Consider the following 23,918-nt stretch of genomic DNA (forward strand, 5'->3'; position numbering starts at 1 on the left):
TCAGCGGAATAGAAATTAATGCAGGGGTCAATTCAGTGTGTGTGTGTGTGTGTGTGTGTGTGTGCACCTAATCAAAATCCACTGTAGTCAATTAAAAAAGAACATGGTGTAATTTTAGGGCTGAAAATGGCATTTAAACATTGAATCTAAATGAGTGATTTTTCACACCATCTTCCTTCAGGGATCTGTTTGCTTTCATTTGTTTCACATTTTTTAGAAAACTGACCTCAATTGTACCTCTTGGCTTAATTAATGCTCGGATTGGAACATAATTATTTTCACATTCACACTTCTCCATATTTTGCACTACAGTTCTCGGTTCAAAAAGTGTGCCAAAATGTTAAAAAATTGATATTGTAGGATAAACTAACATTTAGTAATGCACATGATACAAAATGCAAAGTTAAATAGAAATTTTGGTGTGGGTTTTTTATCACTAGATATCTCACATATGAATTTGGAAACAGGACAGAAAAGATTTATGGATGAACACAGTGATCTCTTTCTAAAAAGTGCGTCAGAAAGGAACCCTAGGAATCTGGAGAGTGTTTGGGGGCATATTTTATGGTGCTTACTAAATTTTAGTGGGGTATTTGGGTTTCAACATTGCCTTGTGAACTGAAAGTACTCCATAGGACATACAGTACTCACTGTTCCCCTTCATCTCCTTACTATAGGGGGAGCTGTGATCAAGTTGTCTTTCAGGGACGATTGTCCACCATTCCTGATCTTCTCATTCATGAATCTCCATAAAGCTTCCAATGAAGCACATTGTTCTTTGGAATGCAATTTAAAAACCATGGATCTAGATGATAGTTATGAGATCCTCAATCACAGCTCGTAGCTAATAAACTAATAGCAATCAGGTACAATAGAAGTGACATAGGCCTCAGTTAAAGGCACAGAATAAAGTTAAGGAAGTGTGTTGATTTGCTAAGTAACATTTTGATTAGATAAAAGGGGGATGGGAATGCAGAGGGTTGTATCCAGTGGTGACTTTGCCTTGGTGGAAAGGGGTTCCATTAGCCAAAGTTGGATAAACTGATTTTTTGCTGATCACCCCACCATGCCTATTTGCAGCTCTCCATCCTGTATCCTATTCTGTTACAGAAGGTCCTTAGGAACAGTTAAGTTGTGGGCGAACATATCAGACGACACCGCGATTCTTCCAAAGCAGCTCTTTATTTGTAAGCTGGAACAGAACTGAGCTGAGGAGCTCAGTCAGCCTGCTTATATAGAGCTCCAGAACAATGTAACTGTTGCCATTTTCTAAAACTATCCAATCACTGAATGTCACTTTCGATCCTTCATTTGCATACAAACTATCCAATCACTGAATGTCACTTTCGATCCTTCATTTGCATAACTATCTACAGTATTCCCCTGCTGGCCCAGGGTGAGAACTTCAGTACATAACAGGAACTGCTTTCAGCAGGGGATGAACCGTAGGGTGCAAGTGGGTAGCAAAACGTGTGAGAAGAAGCACTTTTCCGCAAGGGCACCAGCACTATTGGATGCAACCCAGAGACAATAATGGTCTAGAGTGCCTTTTGCATGCTTGCTTGCTTTTTCCTCTGTACCAAAGTGTGCCTGGCATTCTGACGAGCTTGTTTTGTTTAGATATAGCCTTTTACCCTCCCCTCAAGAGCCATTTATGAAAGAAAACTCCTTTATCTGTTTATAGGTTATCAGTACTCCTCATAAATATCCATCCGTCCACCCCGAGACCCGCCATTGGACCGCTCTGACATTTGCTGTGTTGCATGGACATATTCCTGTAGTTCAGGTATTGCTGTATTTCCCTCTGCTCCATCTCATATTTTCTTTCCCATTTGTTAGGTTTTAATTGGCATTCATCCCCATAATTGGCAGCCATTCTCATATTGGTTCCTCCTGCTTCTTCTTTGTTTGCTGTATAGATAGAGATAGATTATATATATATAATAGCATTATTATATATAGTTATCAGTAGGACTGCAATCCTAAGCATGTTTACTAGGGAGTAATCCCTAGTGGACACAATGGGACGGACTTCCAAGTAAACATCTGTAGGATTGTACTGTAAGCCAATACGAAGCATAAACAGGGCAATTTTAAAATGAAGCTGTACCAGTTATGTCCTGCCGACTCATTCTTGGCCATGTGTTTTGTGTTCCTCTGTATTTGTGTTTTTCTGTTTCTTTTTCTAATTTTAGTGAAAGTAAAAGCTCTGTTCCTTTTTTTCTAATGTTAGTGAACATAATGTTAATCTGGTTTCTTCTCCCCCGTCCCTGCAGTCCTTTGTTATGTTCCAAAGCTAAAAAGACTGATTCAACTCATAGATAAGAATAATGCTAAATAAAGAAAATGTAGAGCAGTCATTGCCAACCTGGTGCCAACTTGGACTGCAACTCCCATCAGCCTCAGCCAGCACCTGCTATTCCTCTCTCAGAACACCCATCCAATGAATTCTGATAAGTCAACAAACAAAAAGAAACACTCCTTTGTGCACTGCATAATTAACAGTGGAATGCATGGCCGGGAGATGCTGGTTATTATCACAAGCTTGGATGGAGGATGAATATATCAGTGGTTATAAAGCCTTGACAGCTGAAACTAGAACTTCCACATTAAGCGATGCTATACCTCTGATGGACCAATTGCTGGCCACAAGCATAGTGACTACTTCTATCACACCCAGCTTATGAGCTTTGCAGGGGCATCTGATGGGTTTATCTCAGCTAACTGTGATCCAGGAAGGCTGTTTTTATGCTGACTGTCTTTAATATGATTTCCCCCATGGCATTATTTTGTGGTGAATGGATGTATCTGCAGCATATCATCTAATGCCCTGTCTGTTTGTGCAACTGATAGGGCTGTCCTCCTATGGGTCCATGACCAATACAGTCAGCCCAATACATTCTTCCAGTGCTATCTGTTGCCACTTTCACAGTTTCCTTGAGTCAGTCATTTAAAGCATTTTCATTGTTCCTAGAGAAGTGTGGCATTTTTCAACCACACCACATCACTTTTATCTAAGCAAATTACATACACCAGATTGATCTCTCAGGTGCTTGCCAGTGTGGCTGGGCTGCAAGGTAAAAATTGCACACCTTAATCTAGAGCCCTGCTAAATTGTTATGCTGCTACTTTTGTTGAATGGAGAATGAGGAGATACTCAGAATGAGGCATAGAGGGCACACATCTGACCTGTTCTGTCTCTCTCCCCCATAGTAACAATATGCATTTCCAATTCTTTCTCACTAGATATACCAGTCGGGATTTATTTAATTTTCCTTGAAAAAGTGGCTATGTAAAACTTCTGAAGAGTTTAATTTGCTGATGCTTATATATTGTACAATTTACAAATATCTTAGTTACTCTGACAGACAGACAGACAGACAAAAATGATTATTTGCATTCAGAAGGTCCCTGGTTTAGTCCCTGGAACCTTCAGTGAAATGGATCGTGGAAGGCTGATCTGGGAGAAATAACTGCCTGAGAACATTTTGTTTCTTTTGTTTATTCATTATTGCATTAATACCCCAACTTCCCTCGAAGAATATCAAAGTGCTGTATGTGGCTCTCTCCCTTTCACAACAACGCTGGGAGGTACCGTATTTTTTGCACCATAACACTCACTTTTTTCCTCCTAGAAAGTAAGGGGAAATGTCTGTGCGTGTTATGGAGGAAATGCCTACTGGTGGCATGCCTACGGATTTTCCTCCTCTAAAAACTATGTGTGTGTTATGGTCGGGTGCGTGTTATAGAGCGAAAAATACGGTAGCTTAGGCTCAGCACTAGTGACTGGCCCAAGGTCACACAGCAAGCTTCATGGCTAAGTAGGGATTTGAACTTTGGTCTCCTAAGGTCCTAGTCTGATACTCTAACCAATACACCACACTGGCTTTCTGGAGAATTGCTGCCATTGTGCACAGTACTGGGCTTGATAGACCAGTGGTCAAAAGTTAATAATAATAATAATAATAATAATAATAATAATAATAATAATAATAATTTATTATTTGTACCCTGCCCATCTGGCTGGGTTTCCCCAGCCACTCTGGGCGGCTTCCATAGAAACCAAAAAACACTAAAATATCATACATTAAAAACTTCCCTGAACAGTAGAAGTTCACATGACTACACTGATCTTAAATAAACTAATGCTGACCTTTAGGTGAAAGGTTTCACCAAACCCTTAGCTCTTTTTTTACTGCATCTTTGCCCAACACCCAGGAAACCCATTAAAGTGAGGGTGGAAGGTGTTTGCCTCAATCTGATGAGCTTCAGAATGATGTTATGAGATGCTTCCCTTATAACATGTATTTCAGTGAAATCGTTGGGGGTTTTAAGTGCACAAATTAGTCATGTCCCATTGATTGCTAGTTCACATAGCCTTCAGGCATGTACATGACAATTAGGTGCACTGTGCAGGGAATTGTGAATGGTCCACACTTGTTTAAATGGCCAGGTATTTCTGCAATGAACTTAATGATTGAAAAAAATAAGGCGTGCGGGTTCTTTCCATCTGAGCTGAACTTTTTACAAGCCTTAATTTGGGTATGCCCAAAGAATTTGCTCCATCACTGGCATAGGCTGCCATTTTGTATTTCTTAATTTTATCAACATGTTTTTTAACAACTTTCAAGGTAAAAACTTTTTCAAGGCAAGAAAATGTAATTCACCAAAACATCTGCATAAAACATTCCACTTGGGCGCTACACAAGCCAGTAACGGTTAAAACTACACCTCATAAAGTGTAGGTTAAATGTCATTAATCAATTAAAAGCAGTCTGAAACATCCAGGTATTTAAGGCTCATTTAAAAACAGGTCCAGGTCACAGACTACATTAAACCACAGCTTTGCTGTTCTCCTGTTGCTGAGTGGAAGCTATGGTTGAATGCAGACTTTGCCAATCTGGCGCCTTCCAGATGTTTTGTACTACCACTCTCGCAGATGAAGCCAGCAGATGCTGACGGAGGCGGATAGAGTTGTAGTCCAGAACATCTGGAGAGCACCAGGTTGGTAAGACTGATTTAATGAGATGAGCTACCCAGGAGTGCTCAGGGGACTGCTTCCCTGCAGACTTGGGCAACATGAAACACGTTGCACTTCTCAAAACCCTTTAAGCTCCGGCTCTAACAGTTTGTCGTTCCAATACAAACAAGCCCATGCCTAAAGCGTATACCACTCTTAACCTACATATGTTGTCTGTAGAACATTTTCCCAAACCCACACCTTTTTTAATGCCTGTAACATATAAACCTGGTTTATTGCATGAAAATCAAATGAAAAGTTATATAGAAAAAAAGTGGAACTTTCAAGAACCCTCAAGCAGGGCAATTGCAATGCTGGCCTTAGATATCCTGTGAGAGCGTAGCAGGCAGGAGGATATTTGAGAGCAAGTAGGTGTCTGGCTGAAACCAAATAGCAAGCCAGCTGGTGATGTATCACGACAACCCCTCAGAGAAAGCTGGCAGGCCAAATAAACTTTTGGAACAAGAGTGGAGAACCTTTGTCCTCCAGGTGCTGTTAGATCCAAACGTCCATCATGCATAATCATTGACCATGATGGCTGGGACCGATGGGAGTGAGGAGTCCCACAGCTTGTGGATGATCAAAGGTTCCCCACCCATGTTTTGGAACATTTTGAGGGAGAACAAAGAGCATGTGGCTGTTGTTAGGAAAGATGGTTGCCAGGGCAGTTTAGTGGCTGTAGAATTCAGAGGCCTAGCTTCACTTTTCTAGCACCAGGGTTTTTCCAATGGTGGTGCAATATACTTTTTATAGGGAGTCAAGAGAAAACAAGGAAAGGAGCTTACTGGCACCCAGAAATGAAGCACTAAACAGTTAGGTTAGGTGAGCTTAAATACATGGAACATGACATCTCATTCCATCCAATGCCTTCTTCTTTCCTACTTGTCCGCATTCCTCCCTTTATTGAAGACGAATGAAATACTGTCTGAATAACCAGCAACAGAAGTGGGGTGGACAAAAACATCCCTGGGTGGTCAATTGGCAACCAGTTGTTGTGTAACTTGGCCCTGAATTGGGTGGCCTTTAAGGCAGTTAAACTTCCTTCTGCATCTGTGGAGCCTCCCAAATTCTTACTGTTACATTTAAATCAGCAGCTTTAAATGGTGAATTTCCTTTTGTAGCTGTTGCTGGATGCAGGAGCCAAAGTAGAAGGTTCTTTGGAACATGGTGATGAAAACTATTCGGAAACTCCCTTGCAACTGGCAGCAGCTGCAGGTAAGGATTTTTCTGATCATGAACATTCCTTAGCTTAAAAAAAATGTGGCTAAAGGGAGTGAAAAGCACTCACTTTTATTGATTTACAGGAAATTTTGAACTCGTTAGTTTGCTTTTGGAGCGAGGTGCTGACCCCATGATTGGAACCATGTACAGGAATGGCATTTCCATGACTCCTCAAGGTGATATGAACTCCTTTAGCCAGGCTGCTGCACATGGACACAGGTAGAGTTGGAAATGCTAATTTAAATGTTTTAAATGTTCTCTTTGTGTCATGATGCAAAACTTGCAAACGGTGCTTCTGCGTTGTACATATATTTTTACATACGTAAGCATGCTACCAGATATGTGACTAGATATTAGCCACAGCAGCTAGATGGAACCTAGCTGTCTTTCTGGGGCAGTATTTCTGAGTGCCAAAAACACTGCTAGAAACAGACAATGGAAGAAGGGCCTTCTGTCGTTGCTGAGCTATAGGTGGCTCTCGAGAGGGGAGACAAGTCAGCGCTGGGAGATCAGCACAAAGAGAACGAGCCAGGAGTCCCAAAAAGGGGAGGAGAGAGAATATAATTGCCTAGACAAAGTTCCAGCCTGAACAGGAAGCCTTTATAGCTATTCTAGACAAGGAGGGCTAATGGTCATCCAAGGTGGGCAGAGACATATATTATCTAGGGAAATGCTCCAAGCTATAGCTCTGATGGCTCAGCACATGATGTAGCAGTCTGGAGCAACTCTTGACACCTTCCCACCCTGCTTGCAATCTCCCAGAAGCATCTGGCTGCCCGCTGTTCAAAAAGAGCAATGTAACTTTGGTCTAATCTTGGAGGATGCTTATGTTCTTAGTAAAATGTCTGTGAAAGGTAGTCTGCCTGTTTTCTTTTGAAGTTCATCATCATCAAACCTTTTATTGGCATCACGTACAAACATCCAAAACAATCAATACAGAATTACCACTTCCCCAGTGGCACAAAACATTTGCTAAAAGAAAGGAGGCAGAGCAGTCTATCGTCACATCTCTAGGTCTCCAGGGAGATCAGACGTCTGCAGTGTATTTCGACAACAAAAAACCAAATAGAGATATTTAGCCACTAACTTGGTGAGCTCCTGATCATTCCCCAATAATAGAAAATGTATGACCTCCAACTCTGGTTTCCATTTGGGGATACAGAGTTCATCTAGAAATTACTGACAGAGATCAGCATATAGTTTACAATTAAGAACCATATGTGTAAGGGTTTCCACCAGGTGGTCTTCACATGGGCAAGTTTTTTCTCCTTCCACCCTGCCTGAGAACCTTCCCCAAATGAGGTTGGGGAAATAGAAGTTAAGGCACTGGCTGCAGTCCCATGATCCACAGCTGCATCTTAACTAGATTTCCTCCTTAGTTTTTCTAGGCAGCAGATCTCAGTGTGGCTTTCAGGATTACATGTTTATGAAAAATGGACTTGGGAAGGGGATTCACTGGGAGGTGGTTATGTAGTCCTGTCCATTGCAGAATTGAAAGATCTCAGCTATGGTCCCTGTGCACAGATGAGGAGCTTGGTAAATAGTTGGAAGCTTTGGGAGAGGTCTGTGAGAATCAAAGCTGAGCGCAGGAAGCAATCCAAGAGCTGTTCAGTCTGAAGGACTAGTGAGGACTGCAGGCACAGAACTATCGATCTCCCAAGTCTGGAGAAAGCAGCAAGGCAAGGGGGGTAAAGAACCACAGGAGGTCAGACCTAAAGGGGATGATTTAGAGGCTGGGTGAGAGGGGTCTAAGGACAGAAGAAAGGTCACAAGAAATGAAAGTGATTTTAAGGTGGGAAAGAGAGGAGGAATAAGCATGCCAGATGCACATATCTACCAATGTATGAGATAGAAAGATTGAGGCCTGGTTCATACATGCACATGTATTACTGAAAGGCTGATAACTCTGAATGTTTAAATAGTTCCACTGAAAATAATGACCTCTGGGGTGTCATGAGGTGACAAACAAGCTCTCTATGGTGTTAGATCAGCGATGACCCACTTTCACAGCTATGTCCTACCTTGGTGTTGCAGTGACCAAACATGCACATGCGGTCTCTCTCTTAGAAGGGAAGGGTCTGTTTGTCTGTGCAAGAAGGCAAGGAGTTAAGGTGGAAAAGGGGGACTACTGAATGGCAGTTTCTCCCAATCCACAGTACAAAACCCCGAAGAGTTACCTTTGCCACCAGTCTTGCTTTACTGTTCTCTGAGCCCTTCCAGCAAAGTTCTGCTCCCACTCCCTCATTTCCTTCCTGAGTTTTATTAATTCAGGGGCTGAACTGATACCCTTCTATAGAGGGAGCTTAGCTGTCAAAGCCTGCACTTACTTATCTATTAAAATTTTTTTATATATACCACTGTATCAAATATATATATCACCACGGTTTACAATAATATAAATATATAAAACCAGACAGTAAAATCATAAAAAGTTAAAAGAAGTCAAAAGCATAAATAAAACCAGCAGATCACTACTCATGTATTCATAATTGCCTTCTGCTTTGTGCTTTGCTTTGAACACACAAACTCTCCATTTACCTGGGAGATCATGGGATTGCTACTCTATGTACAGGGATGGAGAAACTGTGATCCTCCAGATATTGTTGGAGAGCCAACTCCCATCAGCCCAAGCCAGCATGGCCAGTGGTCATGATAGGAACTGGAATCTAACAGCATCAGAAAGGCCACAGACTCCCTACCTGTGACTTAATGCATTGTCACCTTTAGGGTCTACAAATGGCAGCAGTTGTAACTGAGCACAGAGTACACTTGAGATTCTCAGGAATCTGAATTATCTGCCAGATACCCAGTTCTGCCCGAAATTCTATAAAGATGCGCAGGAAAATCTCAACATCTCTAGCTGTAATGTGGAGTAAGAATTTGCTGCAGCCTCATATTGGCTAAGGATGAATACAGATGTAACATCTGGATAGCAGTGGGCTTGTTTGTTAAGCTAGCAGTGCAAGCATACCTTTCCCCTGTTGAGGGTTGAGCTCTGAATAAACAGATTCTGCATGCTTGTAATCAAATCTGATAAGCTAGTGTGTGCAATGTCACCAAAGAGCCTCTCCCAAACCCAGAACAGTTTGCAACTGTTTATTTTAGTTTTTTCGTTTTTTTAAAAGGTGGATGAATGTATAAACAAATAAATGTACAATTGGTTCTTTAACTGAGAAGAGATGTAGCTTCCTTGAAGCTTTCGGTGGTGGCCCCAGGATTCAGTTTGATGGAATTTCTATCTATTGGGCAAACCGTACGCCCAGCCAGGCAGCCAGGCCCATCAGTGAGCTTCTCTTTAAATACCACATCTGTCTTCACCCTGAGAGCTGTGGATTGTGCTATCGACTGGAAATATTGAATATGTACCCCCCTTTATTTCATTGCATGGGATAACACACACCCGTCCTCTTGACTAACAGGGGAAATATCTTTCCTCCCTCTATAAATACATTCACACACTCGTTAGCCCATCTGCTCTGGAAACATTGCTTATTCTATCCCCCACAGGACTGAACATGCGCAGCTAGCAAGATCTAAGCATATAAGGTAGGTGGGAGGTAAGGGAGAAGATGCACCCTGGTTTTGATTGATTGTTTCTAACAGTTCATCAATTGGGAGTGTCTCCATTGAAGATGAATGGCATCACACAGGTGTAAGCCTGTTGATGAGCAGAGGATGAGAGTCTCTGTCCTGGATGCTGGACTTGCAGCTGCAAGCCCAAATAAGTTATACTGCGCAAAGAAAGGCATTGCTTGAAAGCTGATTTGCTAGAGGATCTAGTTAGGTGAACTAACTAGATGTAGCATTCGCTAGATAGCTAGTTGGCTCTGGCTTAAACTGTTAAGAGTTCCAACCCAATGGCCTTTCTCCTCCCCCACCCCCACTCTCTTTTTGCCCTGTGATTGACAGGAACGTGTTTCGTAAGCTGCTTGCTCAGCCGGAGAAGGAGAAGAGTGATATCCTGTCCCTGGAGGAGATACTGGCTGAGGGAACTGACTTGGCAGACAGTGCTCCAGCTCCTTTGTGCGCCAGCCGCAACAGCAAAGCCAGACTTAAAGCTCTGAAAGAGGCTATGTATCACAGTGCTGAGCACGGATATGTGGATGTAACCATTGACATCAGGAGCATAGGTCAGTTTTGGTTTCCTCCATGCTTTTCTCTCCCATGAGCAATGACTGTCAGAAATCTGGTTTGATGGCCTCTGTCAGCTGAGCTGACCATTTTTTATTTGTCAAGGCAGAAATTGGGTAACTTTCAGATGTGCCTGGGAATTCCGGAGAGAATTTTAATATTAAAAAGGGTTAAAATACATGGCTAGAGGTTTTTATTCTTCCTATCTTTGGCATTTTTGTGGATTAGTTAGTAAATTGGGATTGTCTCTATCTGGACTAGATTACCTTTTAAATATGCTAAATGATATAGGTCTGACCATATTAAAGCACTTGTTTAAGTCATGACATCAGAAGCATCTCTTTGGCTGTGCCCCACCTGTGCTTCTTCCCCTACCCCCACCTCCTGCCATCTCTCTTACTAAGGAGCTGCAGTATCTGTGAATTTTCCTATTTCTGTGATCATGTCCCAGTAGACTTTTGTGCTGTACTTTGGGTATTTGTAGTCCGTACACACACAAAGCAGCACAGGCATTACTTTTAAGCAGGGCAGTCACTCTGTTGAAGGAATCATATCCACTTAATTGTTTGAAAGCTAATTGATTAAATCTGGATACACTTGCATGTGAATAAACCATCATTAGCAAGGAAAAAAATGCCTTCTTTGATTTTACACCTAGGCACATTTTTAATTGATTAAATGATGATTGATTTGATTAGAATGACATGCAACCCTCCTCTTAAGTGAGCACACTTTCATAACAATAGATCCTTGGGTGAGAAGGGCTCTGTTTGACATTGCAGGCCAGAATCCTTTGCATGCCAGAAACTCAAAAGCAGCTATCTTCTGGTCCTAGTCAATTTTCCACTTTATAAATACTAGGAAGGTCTTTTCTACCTTAGGAGTGAAATTGACTAGATTAAGAACTACTTGTTCTGGCATTGAAAAGGGAAGCTGAAGGCCTGTGCAAAAAAAGGGAGAGAGTTAAAAGCAGCAATATCAAAGGCCCAAGCAAAACAAAAACATGTGTAAATAAGGAAGGCTACTTTATTCCCATTTCAAGAGCAACGCTTTTTCAAGAGAGGAGTTAACACACCTGCAATTTATAAACACATAAATAAAAAATATGTGAAAATGGTATGTTATTCTACAACATCAATAGCTGCTTATTTATCAAAAATAATAATTATGTTGTGGATTTGAGGCATGAAAATATTTAAAAGAGAGGCCAGTGTGAAACCTCTAATACTAATATCAAATAAATCTTTAATTCCTTTAATTTAAGTATGTTAGTTGACTTAAATCTTTAATTTAGGTATGTTAGCTTATAAGGCAGAGGTACAGAACCTGTGGCCCTCCAGATGTTGGACAGCAACCCTCTATGCAGCAACATCTGGAGGACCACAGCATTCCCATCCCTGTTATAAATTAAATAGCAAAACCATGCAGGGGAGAGGACAGGTTCAAGGCAACCTCTATGTGAGGGAAGAAACACTTAGTGGGTTCCTTTATATGCTAAATGCTTACATCCAGAATAAGGACAGGGATAAATTTAGTTCAGTTCAAATGTTAAGGCGAACCTACTGAATTCCCCCTTTCCAAAACAATATTCAAACCAAAGCACAGTCATCCATCAAAACTTGCCCTTCTCCAAATGTTGTGATGCAGTTCTCCAACCCAAATAATGTGTACCAAAAATCTGTCATGCTGTTATTTCTTGGTTAAAACTAAAAACACTTTTTCAGCTATATTTTTAAAGTAAAATATTAGCAAAATTCTACTAAAATGAAAGTGTCATAATGTTGTGCTGCTAATTTTTAACAAATAAAGTGGGCGGGGGAATCCACTTGATCACTCCCACTTTAGCAATGTGTTCCTCCCCCCAATGATACCTTCAAATGTATACATCAGATCTAAAACAAACATGAAATACCATGGGGTTGTTGGTTTCTTTGGGCATTTCATGGGTTGTAAAGGGCAGCCCCATTTAAACGAATAAGTACTTACCACCAAAAAAACTAATTGATTTATTGTGTTTAATGGTCACTTGTAATTGTTTTCCAAGTGGCTACCAAAGGAAATTGGATTTTGCATACCCATGGGCGTCTATGCCATACCCATTGATGTAGCTGATGCTTAGCAAGATGAAATTATAGGGGGTGGGGAGTGCTGTATAGCAAGCCAGGTGCAGTTCTGCTTGCAGCTTACTTACAGCAGAAAAGCAATGATTTATTAGTACTAGGAGTCACCAATCTGAAAGCAGCTGAGACATAAAAGATATACAGGGATTTATAGCTCATTGGGGGATGTTGACGAGTGTCAGTTCCGGGTGGGATTTTTTTGTATGTGCGTGCAAGATGCTGTCAGTGTGCCCACCTCCCGCTGAGTTTGTACACTTCCTCCTCACCATCACTGTTGTCGCTGCCTGTTCACTTGCCTCTTCCACTCAACATCCTCTCCCCAAGGGAGAGGTGGGTCTTTCTGCATGTTCTTTTTTCTCATTTTTCTGCCTGCCTGCTTGCTTGAAAGGCCAACTGAAAACAGTAGCAACAGTAAAAAAGAGGAGCAACAAGCCCAGGAGGTTCTAAGGTTTGACAGTGGGCCCCAAATGAGGTGTGGGCTTTGTCAGGTGCCCATTGAGGCCAACTGCTAATGGTGATCCCAGCAGAGGAAACAGAATAGGTGGAATGGAATTCAAAATGTGGTCCAGCATAAGATCTCCATCTCGTTAATCTAAACCTGGGTATTTAAGATATGTGCACATCTTTAAGATAATTTTAAATTTTTATACAGGTGTCCCATGGACTCTGCATACATGGTTAGAGTCCTTGCGAACTGCCTTTCAGCAACACAGAAGACCACTCATCCAATGCTTGCTGAAAGAATTTAAATCTATTCAAGAGGAAGAATACACTGAAGAACTTGTCACGCAAGGGTTGCCTTTGATGTTTGAGATCTTGAAGGCAAGCAAGGTGGGTGAAACTGGCATTATTACACCACAATTGGGATATATTACTGTTATTGTTTATTACTGCACTGCTCTTCTGTTCGTAAAACACTCAAAAGTGGCTTAGAAAACAAAATGCCCAGATAAAAATATTAAACTATAATAAGAACATTGCATCACTAAAACCATCACAATCTGAGTGCAGAACAGTCTTTACATTAGCAAATGATCAAATGTTAAAAGCTTGTTGAAATAAAAAAAGTTTTCAGCTGAAGTCACCCTGCTAAGATAGTATGCAGATCCATGTAGGACTGGGACCAACTGTTAGCCAGTGTCAGCAATACTGGGCTAGATGAACCCATATTCTGGCTCCATGGAAGACAGCTTTCTGTGTCCCTAATTCAGTGAAGGGCACAGGAGTAGGAGTAGGAAGGAGTAGGGAGGGAAGAACATGCAGACACAGCTGTCTTTCTCATAATGCTAAGCCATAGATTGGGGTCATAACGAGAACTGAGCCACTAAGGACAGATCTACACCATACATTTCCAGCACATGCAATTCACATCTAAAGCTCATGACTTCCCCTAAAGGATGCTGGGAACTATAGTGTTTTAAGGGGGTTAATGATTGTAGCTCTGCGAGAGGGAACTTTCAGTTCCCAGTATTCTTTGGGGGGGACTCATGTGCTTTAAATGTGTATTGTGTATGCTTTAACTGTATGATGTGGAACTGCCCTTAGACATTTAGTCAATTTTGCAAATGCATAAAAGCAACTGTGTCGCGTTAAAAAGAGAGAGCCAATGCTCTCCATCCACTGCAAGGATAGCTTAATATTCACACTCACAGTGAGCTCAAGAGCCGACAGAAGCCAAGTCCTTGCGGTAAAAGTGAGAGGCAATGCAGGTCAGGCAATAAAATACAGGCAAGGGAGGCTGATATCCAAAGGAGCTGAGATGTTAGTTTAATCTAGCTGACTACTTAGAATGGTCCAAGAAGGGAATTGTGTGTGTGTGTCAGTTTTCAGATCAAATGAATTACTTTTCCCATATTTGTTTTCCTCCCTTTAAGATTTTTTAGATGAGTTGATATGACCTATTTGGCTTTACTAGGAATTTTTTTCCAGGCCCATTTTGAATTTCATGCCAAAGAGTTTGATACAGGCGTATGTTCACACATTTTGAATATTTCCTTTAAACAAATACTAAACAGGTTTTGTTTTTTTTGAAATGCAGTCATTTGACAAGGGTATGTATTAGTATTGTCAGAGATGTGAAACACACACACATACACACACGTAGGGAAATTGGAGATAAACTTTGTTTCACTATATATAAACTAAAAAAAAAAAGGTAAAGGACCCCTGACGGTTAAGGCCTGTCACAGATGACTCTGGGGTTGCAGCGTTCATCTTGCTCTGTAGGCTGAGGGAGCCGGTGTTTGTCCGCAGACAGTTTTTCTGGGTCATGTGGCCAGCATGACTAAGCCGTTTGTTGCGCAACAGAACAGCGAAACCAGAGCTGCGCATGGAAACGCCAATTACCCTCCCGCTAGAGCGGTACCCATTTATCTACTTGCACTTTTTGGCATGCTTTCGAACTGCTAGGTTGGCAGGAGCTGGGACTGAGCAACGGGAGCTCACCCCATCACGGGGATTCAAACCACCGCAAGCCCAAGAGGCTCAGTGGTTTAGACCACAGCGCCACCCGTGTTCCTTATATATATAAACCAGGTAACACAATACAGTGGAACCTTGGCTTTCAAGCATCTTGGAAGCTGAACAATTCGGAACCTGAATGCCTAAAACCCAGAAGTGAATGTTTCTGTTTTCGAACGTGCCTCGGAAGTCGAATGGCTTCTGAGGTGCATTTCTCCAATCTCTCGATGGAATTTTCCGACCGCCCATTGTGCCTCGGTTGTCAAACGTTTTGGAAGTTGAACAGTCTTCCAGAATGGATTACATTCGACAGCAGAGGCACTGCTGTAGAATAGAAGATAAGGAAAGGCTTCATTAAGTTCTGTGCATGTGGAAGGAAATAAATTGTGCCAGGAGGAGGGGGAAGAGTAGCATTTTTTCTGAGCTTTTGCCTCTCTAGTTACCAAATCAAATAAAAAAGACAAGTTTATAAAATTTCAGTGAACAGGGAAGAATGGAATGAATCGCTTCCCTCTCCTTAAGGTGTGAATTCTCCCCTGAGGTAGATTTATTCTAAATGCTGGTGACTGTTGTGGCATGTGGCATTACCTGTCATCACTTTCAGTACCTCTGTGTTAAAACAGTTCAGAATAACCTGGACCCGAAGTCTCCATAAATGTGCGTCTTGCATTCTCCATATGAGAAGTGAACATCAGGTACACCAATGTGGCATGCTAATATAACATGCAATTAACTACTGTCACAGAAAATATAGTGCAGCAGCATGGATTTATCTGGAAACTAACCTTGGATTACCCTGCACTTAAATCCTTAGTCATAATATCTCCCAAAGGGATATTTCAACAGTGGTTTCACGAAGACCCCCGCTGTTTTTCATAACAAGGAAATGCTTGCTGAGACTTCCTCTAGGACTTGTATGCCCTCTTCTGGTCTGATACTCATAGACCTCAGACTATGTTCTTAAATCTGAGCTTTTGCTACACAGGTTTTAAAATCCCTTCAAAAGAGAGTCATGTCATTGCTCCCAGCAACAATTTATGCATCACCTCTGATAAATCGTGCTCTGTTGTGAAAGACCCTTAGCTCAACTCTAACATTTTAAAAAATCTATTTTGTCAAGCTATTCACTGTGTCTAGCTGTTACTACCAGCCTCTTGGGGTTCCCTAGCTCACAAATGTTGACTAACGTTAATGATGTATGTGCTTCTTAATAATGTACAAGTAATCTTACAAAGCGACGCTTAATCAGTTTTCATGGAGCTCATACATGATTTGTACCTAAAGAAAACTCAGCGCAAAGAGAACTAGAGAGAATCAGGGCAGGCTGCCTTTTTAGAACTAAAAAAATGTCCGGGGTAGAGAAGGATGATGTCATGCCATCTGTAGAAACCTAGGATGCTTCCAGACTGCCACTGTTTTCAGGTGGGATTCAATTATATACCAGCAAATTCAGGTTAAACAGTTATAGATGACTGGGAGATCCTGGATAATACACCCATGTCCCCAAAATATTGGATTTGGGGTGATAAGAAATGTGGCAAGAAAATGCACTGGAAAGTGTGGGATGGTGCTTGATGCAACATCATATGCAACATCATATAATCTTCCTGCTGCAAGCAAATCGGAATGGATGTTCATTAAATAGCCAGTGGCATCTAATCTCCCTGCAAACAGGTCAGAATGAATGCTCAAGAAAGAGGTTATCTGGAAGCACCATCAGCAACAAGGAAAAGATGGTCATCTGAAGAGTCTTACACAAGGGCAGGGGAATGACAATAATAATCCCACATTTGCTGGTATTGTTTAATCTTACAGGAATAAGATGGAAAAGCTAAATAGATACTTTGTGTGACAGCTGTTCAAAGATCAAACTATGGAGTGTCTTATGTTTAGGACAATACATTTCCTAGCCTTGTGCCATGTTTATTAGCATTACCAATTACCGTACTCAACATCTCTTCACTTCAGACTTCAGTCTAGACACTTACTTTAGCCATCCATTTTTAAGTAAGCAGTGACCATCAGCCAGTGGTGGACCCTGTGCTTGCGTGCAAATGATCCTAGTTTCAAATACTCTCAGACAGTAGGGCTGCCAAAGACCTCTGTAGCCGAGAGGAACTTGCCTTGGAGTCCTGCTGCCTGTTGAAGCAGACAGTATGATTTGGCTTAAAGCAAGCCGCACAATAAGAACTTGTGCAGTTCATATATTTTCTCACACTGAACATTGGAGAAACTTGGGGCAGGGTGATGGGAATCTGCCTTAAACTGAATTATTTGGTCCATATAGTACGGTATAGTTTGCACTGGCTGGCACAGGTCTCCGTGATTTCAGACTGGGGCCCATTGTGGCCGTGAGAAGGCCTGGCGGGGCCCGGCCCCTTGCTTGAAAATTGGGGGAGCCTTGTCCCACCCACCCCTGCCACCCCAGATGGTGTCCCTAATGCACAGTCTCCTTTCCTTTCTGTAATGTATTTAAAACATTTGACTGCCTCTTCCTCTTGGCAGAAAAGGCAGAAAAGAACCAATGTGGGAATGAGAAGGCAACACCTCCAAGGCAGGCACCAATTCTAACTTATCTTCTGTTACAAAGTGTTGGATTTTTATTTTTTACTGTGCCATTAAAGGATTGCAATTAAAATACATTAGGTGAAATAAATTAGAATTTAGTGCTTCTCAGAGACTCTCCCTCCACTCCAATTAGGTAACCTTTTGCTTTAGCTGACGCCCAAGCCTTGGATTACTTAACCTGGAGCAGGTCTACCAACAAGCTCGGCAGAGAGGAGCAAAGTGATCACAAGCTTCCTGACTTACCTTATCTTGTGGCAGTCTGTTTCTTTAAGCCAGGGATAGCCGACATGATGGTGTTGCTGGACTCCAACTCCCATCATGCATCACCATTTGTCATGTTGGCTGGGGCAGATGGGAGTTGGAGTTCAATAACATCTGGAGGACACTCCAGATTTATTTATTTTTTACTACAGCTTCCCTTATCCTCAGCCAGCATGGCCATGTGACTGGGGATTAGGGGAGTTGTTGTCCAAAACATTTGGAGGGGACACCGAATTGGGAATGAATGCTTAAAGCAATGGAGTGCAGCAAGTTAAGGTAGGCAAGAAGGTATCATTTTCCATCCTTCTTTAAATATGAATGGGGCAGAGGATGGCGCTGCCCCATCACATATAGTTTGGCTCCTTAAAGGTAAAAGTAAAGGCACCCCTGACCATTAGGTCCAGTTGTGGCCGACTCTGGGGTTGCGGCGCTCATCTCGCTTTATTGGCCAAGGGAGCCGGCGTACAGCTTCCGGGTCATGTGGCCAGCATGACTAAGCCGCTTCTGGGAAACCAGAGCAGCACACGGAAACGCCGTTTACCTTCCCGCCAGAGCGGTACCTATTTATCTACTTGCACTTTGACGTGCTTTCGAACTGCTAGGTTGGCAGGAGCAGGGACCAAGCAACGGGAGCTCACCCCGTCACGGGGATTTGAACCGCCGACCTTCTGATCGGCAAGTCCTAGGCTCTGTGGTTTAACCCACAGCGCCACCCACGTCCCAGTTTGGCTCCTTAGCTGGACACTAACTTAACTGGGGTAGTTTTTTTTTAATGCTTCTCACAGTTAAGCATGTGACACTTGGCATGCAGAGTACTAGCATGTAAAGTAGAGGGCTGGGTGGGAACCTTTCTCTCTTAAAGATTCATTTCCCACAAGTGAGGATATTTTATGTGGGCGAGTATTTCAGCAGCAGACTCTGTGACCTGGAATCTGAAGCAGAACAATCACTCTACTATGTGATTTTCTGGCCCCTGTCAGAGTCATACATGTTTCTGTTCTTCATGTACACTGTCTCAGCCCCATCACCAAATCTAACTGCATTCACAATGGCATGCACATTTTTGTTTTGTTTTAAATTTGATGGTTTGTACAAATCACCCATTTAATGGTTTGTATATTGCTTAGAGCAATTATTTTATGAGGCAACTAATAAATATACATTTAAAAGCATGCAATTCATCTAGCATTTTTGTGGTTTTCTTCCCTGATTTCCTAAACATACATTATGGTCATTTTACAGTATCCTCTTTCATTACACACTGCCAGGGGACAGAATGCTAACCATTTCCTCATCTTCCCCAAGAGCAGTCAGTTCCTTTGTATTCAACTTTTTCTATCCAGTCTTAGTTCATATCAGTAGATTCCTTTACAGAGTGTTCTCTTAGCTTTTAATTTCAAGATTACCATTTGATTTTAAAATGTTCCTAGCACATGGAGTCTAATTTAGTGTTTGCTCTGTAAGTGAAACTGAATATCTTTCTGCCTATTCCTAACAATCCCTGTGCAGGATTACTGTATGTTAGGTGACCTTTTCTACCTGTAAGTCTTGCTTGCTTCAATATTCCTCTGAAGGAAAATGTAGAAGATACTGGATTTCTGGTGGCATTATATCAGGAGAAAGTATGACTAAAAGTCTGCCCTTGGCTCTGTGGGATCAGTTCCCATTGATGTCAAGTTACATATACTTCCTCCACAAAAGACTACAATTTGGCCTTTCTTTTTAACACCTGCAGATTTTCTGGGCTTCTCAGGAGCCCATGGCAATACACTTCAGTTTTATTTTATCATTTCTCATAACTAGAAACCATTGTTTCGTTGTTTCTCATAGCTAGAAACCATTGTTTGATTATCAGGCACCAATATGTCTTCAGGCGCTCACCTAGACCATGGGTAGGCAAACTAAGGTCCAGGGGCCGGATCCATCCCAATCACCTTCTAAATCTGGCCTGCAGATGGACTGGGAATCAGCGTGTTTTTACATGAGTAGAATGTGTCCTTTTATTTAAAATTCAACTCTGGGTTATTTGTGGGGCCTGCCTGGTGTTTTTACATGAGTGGAATGTGTGCTTTAATTTAAAATGCATCTCTGGGTTATTTGCAGGGCATAGGAATTCATTCTCCCCCCCCCCCTTCAAAATATAGTCCAACCCCCCACAAGGTCTGAGGGACAGTGGACCGGCCCCCTGCTGAAAAAGTTTGCTGACCCACTGCAGTAGCACATTTAGAAAACATGGTCATATGCTTTTCTGGACAGGTTGGATTTCTCTTCCCAGAGCAGTGGCATGTCCTTTTTGGCTTATGAACATAGGAAGCTATCCATTTGTCCCAGAATTGCCTATATCAGTGTCTCCCCACCTGTGAGCCATGACTTGCAAGTAGGCCATGTAGCCTGTGCAGATGGGTTGCAAGCTTTATAAGTAAATCCAATATAATTATAGCTTGTAATCCCTAATTGGTATGATAAATACCTCTTAACAGCTTTTTGTTTTGTTGGCATATTGTTGTGTTGACACCTATAACCAAACTTAGGAAATGGTTGAGTCTTTCATTTTAATGCTTGGGGACTGCTCTTTGGTGGCGGAAAAGTCCAAAATCCATGTGACAGTAAATTGATGGGCGAGCATACCAAGTAAATTTGGACTTGTGGGTTGCCGTACCAAAAAAGTTGGAAGCCTTTGGTCTACACTGACTGGCAATGGCTGCCTAGGGCCTTAGATTCAGACAAAGGTTTTTCACATCACCCTTGAACGGAGACATCAGGAATTAAAGCATAAACCATACCATTAACTTATGATCCTGTCCAGGTAGGTTTTCTCAGTTAAAGCCTTCAGGGATGCAGCCTTGAATACTTAGGTTTCACATGCTGCAGTTTCAGTACACTTATCTGAGAGTACACAGACCTTTACAGCCTCTGCAGGAAATGTAGGATAATTCAGAAATCCTGCAATTCTCTGCAGCCTTGTCGTGTTTTAACTGAGTGCCACTCTAGATATTCTAGATTCTAGATATAACCACTGTTATATGGATTAGTTGATTTTAGGAGCAGCGAGGGAACCTAATAATGTCCCAGAGCAGTTGTTTGAGATGATGCCAGAGAAAGTTAGAATATCAGCAAAGGTTTGCATGCTCACATTTTCTGGAATCCATGAGCATATGCTAGTCATTCAGCTAACTCCCCAAAGTGAGTCTTCTAATCTTCAAGTTATATTTGCATTTAGTGTTTATTTTGTTGTATTGTTGTTTGTTTTAGAATGAAGTGATTAGTCAACAACTGGCTGTCATATTCACTCATTGCTATGGACCCTATCCTATTCCTAAGCTTGTTGAAATCAAACGCAAGCAGACATCTCGTTTAGGTAAGTGTGCTGTGAGTTGTAGAACATGTGTGGCACTCTCTGTTGATCCGCACTGTTGTGCAACACACATTTGGTTCATTGAGGTTTGTCACTGGGGGAAACCAAGATAAATAACAGAAGTATAGGATCATATAGACATGCTTAATCATGATGGACATCACATACAGTTAGAAATCAGAAGGGGCCATTAAATCAGAAGGGCTGTCTGCACTCAGCCACATGCATACATAAGGGACTGCATCCATTCATGATCATGCCTTTATACATGAAATACACATGGTTTGGCTAGACAGAAAGGCACACCAGTTGTTCTGCAGCTGTCCTTTCCTTCGGAGGTCACCAAAGCTTGAGGATTGATGTCTTCCAGAAAACTGAAATTTTGTCACCCAGACATTGCCACCCAGGTTTAGAATTTCACACCAAAATCCAAGTTTTGAAATGTGCAATATTTGGAATGCATATAGCTAGGTTTTCTTCATTGCTATGAATGGTGGAGATGGTAGAAAGAAAATGTCCTTGTCATTATACCCTAGAAGCTGGTGTCCTCTGATACAATTGTTAGGCAGTAAGTTCAGAATTGACAACACGTAACTTGTGGAATTCACTGGCGCATGCTGTGGTCGTAGCTACTAGCTTAAACTGATTTTTAACAAAGTACCGGTAATCCTGTACTCACAACATGCTGGGATCAGAGCAATGCTACCACTACACTGGAATTCATATTGTAAGAGCATTGTGCTTTGTGGTGTCACCTTGTTGTGGATCTGAGGGCTTGCCCACACTTCCACTTGTCCCATGCCTAGAAAACACAGATCTGAGCAGTTTTCCACTTGACCCACACTTTCTAGGCATGGGTCTGAGCTGTTTTCCCCTTTCCCTGCTCCTTTCCCAAGGAAAACTCACTCTTTAATGCTAAATTGGAGCAAATGTCAATCCGGAGAAAACCTGAGTAGCTATTTGCTCCAATTGCACACTAAAGAGCAATTTTCCCCAGGGGAAAGCAGTGGGGCAAGAGGAAGTATGGATAAGCCCTGAGACAGAGCATGGGATATACAGTGGTACCTCGGGTTACAGATGCTTCAGGTTACAGATGCTTCAGGTTACAGACTTTGCTAACCCAGAAATAATACCTCGGGTTAAGAACTTTGCTTCAGGATGAGAACAGAAATCGTGTGGAGGCAACAGGAGGCCCCATTAGCTAAAGTGGTACCTCAGGTTAAGAACAGTTTCAGGTTAAGAATGGACCTCTGGAACGAATTAAGTTCTTAACCCGAGGTACCACTGTATAAGGAAGAAAATCTTTAACTAGCAAGCCTAATACTTTTCATTCAGCACTCTCATTACAATCAGTGAAGGTGATGGTTATGACTGAGGTCCTATTTTGTGTCTGTCAATAATGACACCACTGTGTTGTCAAACACAACAAATTAAAGCAATTGTCCATGCTAATGTGTGCACAGTCTTGTTAATGATGGAAAGGTGCACCAGATTTAAAGATCTGTTTACCTAGCTATGGAAGTTTAAAGAGAATGGTCTAAAAAGGAACCTGAATCTTCCCTAGATTGTCACTATTTTGCCTGAGGGATTCAATTGCATACCAGCAAATTTAGGTTTGTACAATTACAGGGGATTAAAGTACTCTGATACAAACCCACTTGTAAATATATATATATATATATATATATATATATATATATATATATATATATATAAAAATTGAATTTTTTTTATTAAAAAGTGACAAGAAAATGGATGAGAAAGTGTGGGATAACAATTGATAGAAAGTTGTCCAAACTCCACACAGACAAATCAGAATGAATCTCAGTAAAAGCACATGCCTGTCTCAGGCAGCTATCGTCTACCATCAGGATCAAGCACACCTGTGTTTTACCTTACTCCCAACTAAAATGTCTTTCCACTCATTTTTGTTTTATGATTCCAGATCCTCATTTTCTTAACAATAAGGAAATGTCAGATGTTACGTTCCTTGTAGAAGGAAGACCCTTTTATGCGCACAGAGTATTATTATTTACTGCATCCCCAAGGTAAATATATATATTTGTAAATAAACCTGATGAAATCTAATTTGAGTATCAGGGAGAATACAAAGCAGGAAGCATTTATAGGTTATACAACAGGAGCTTGCAGTGAAAGTTGTATTTTAGCAATAGAGAACGCATCATAAGCTGCAGAAGTTACCTGTGGATGGTTCCTTGGAAGAACAGACAGAGACAAGCTTTGGGGCTGTAAATGTATAGGCTAGTAGAAAAATCCGTTGGGAGCAGGAATTGGACTTCAAAGTAGGGGATGAAAGTTTGCATAGAAGAGAGGTGGGTTATACTGTATATGTTATTCAGAGCTGCCAAACTGTTTTCCTGCAGCAGAAAGTACATCTGCTGAAATCCCCTCATTTACACAACTGTTTAAGGTGCAAAAGACCTGTCTTCTATTCTATCTGACCAGCAGTGCAGGAGTCTAGCTTCCAGTGGCTTGTCAAAATAAAAGAGTGCTGGCTGGTCTTTAAAAGGAGATGTAAGCTTGAGCAGAAAGCCTCCAGGGCCATCCCAGATGAAGCCCTGCTGCTAGGGGATAGCAATCAACCATCCAAGAGAGGTCTTTGGCGGCTGACCTTACATTGTGTAGAGGGAAACGTAAGGGACTCATAGCATAAATATGTAAAATGTCATATTTCCCAGGCAGCCTTTTTGTTCCCCCTGTATAATCTCCCCCCCCAAAAAAGGAAATTGGACAGCTTCAGTAAAACATATTAGACATAGAA

At 41.6% G+C, this 23,918-nt stretch overlaps 1 protein-coding gene across 2 annotated transcripts in view; it reads left to right on the forward strand.

Annotated features, from left to right (window-relative positions):
* The window catches only part of ABTB3 (ankyrin repeat and BTB domain containing 3), a 219,755-nt gene that overhangs the window by 173,489 nt on the left and 22,348 nt on the right, over positions 1–23,918 (forward strand). For both annotated transcript variants that reach the window (XM_083462146.1, XM_083462147.1), the window contains exons 7-15: positions 1,685–1,786; positions 6,142–6,235; positions 6,325–6,460; positions 9,749–9,787; positions 10,151–10,371; positions 13,145–13,323; positions 15,576–15,647; positions 21,034–21,139; positions 23,082–23,184. In XM_083462146.1, coding sequence (XP_083318272.1) covers positions 1,685–1,786; positions 6,142–6,235; positions 6,325–6,460; positions 9,749–9,787; positions 10,151–10,371; positions 13,145–13,323; positions 15,576–15,647; positions 21,034–21,139; positions 23,082–23,184 — 1,052 coding nt within the window. The remainder of the gene's footprint in view (positions 1–1,684; positions 1,787–6,141; positions 6,236–6,324; positions 6,461–9,748; positions 9,788–10,150; positions 10,372–13,144; positions 13,324–15,575; positions 15,648–21,033; positions 21,140–23,081; positions 23,185–23,918) is intronic.

The sequence above is a fragment of the Podarcis liolepis genome, assembly GCF_965112155.1.
Source record: "Podarcis liolepis genome assembly, chromosome: 10".
NCBI classification, from domain to species: domain Eukaryota; kingdom Metazoa; phylum Chordata; class Lepidosauria; order Squamata; family Lacertidae; genus Podarcis; species Podarcis liolepis.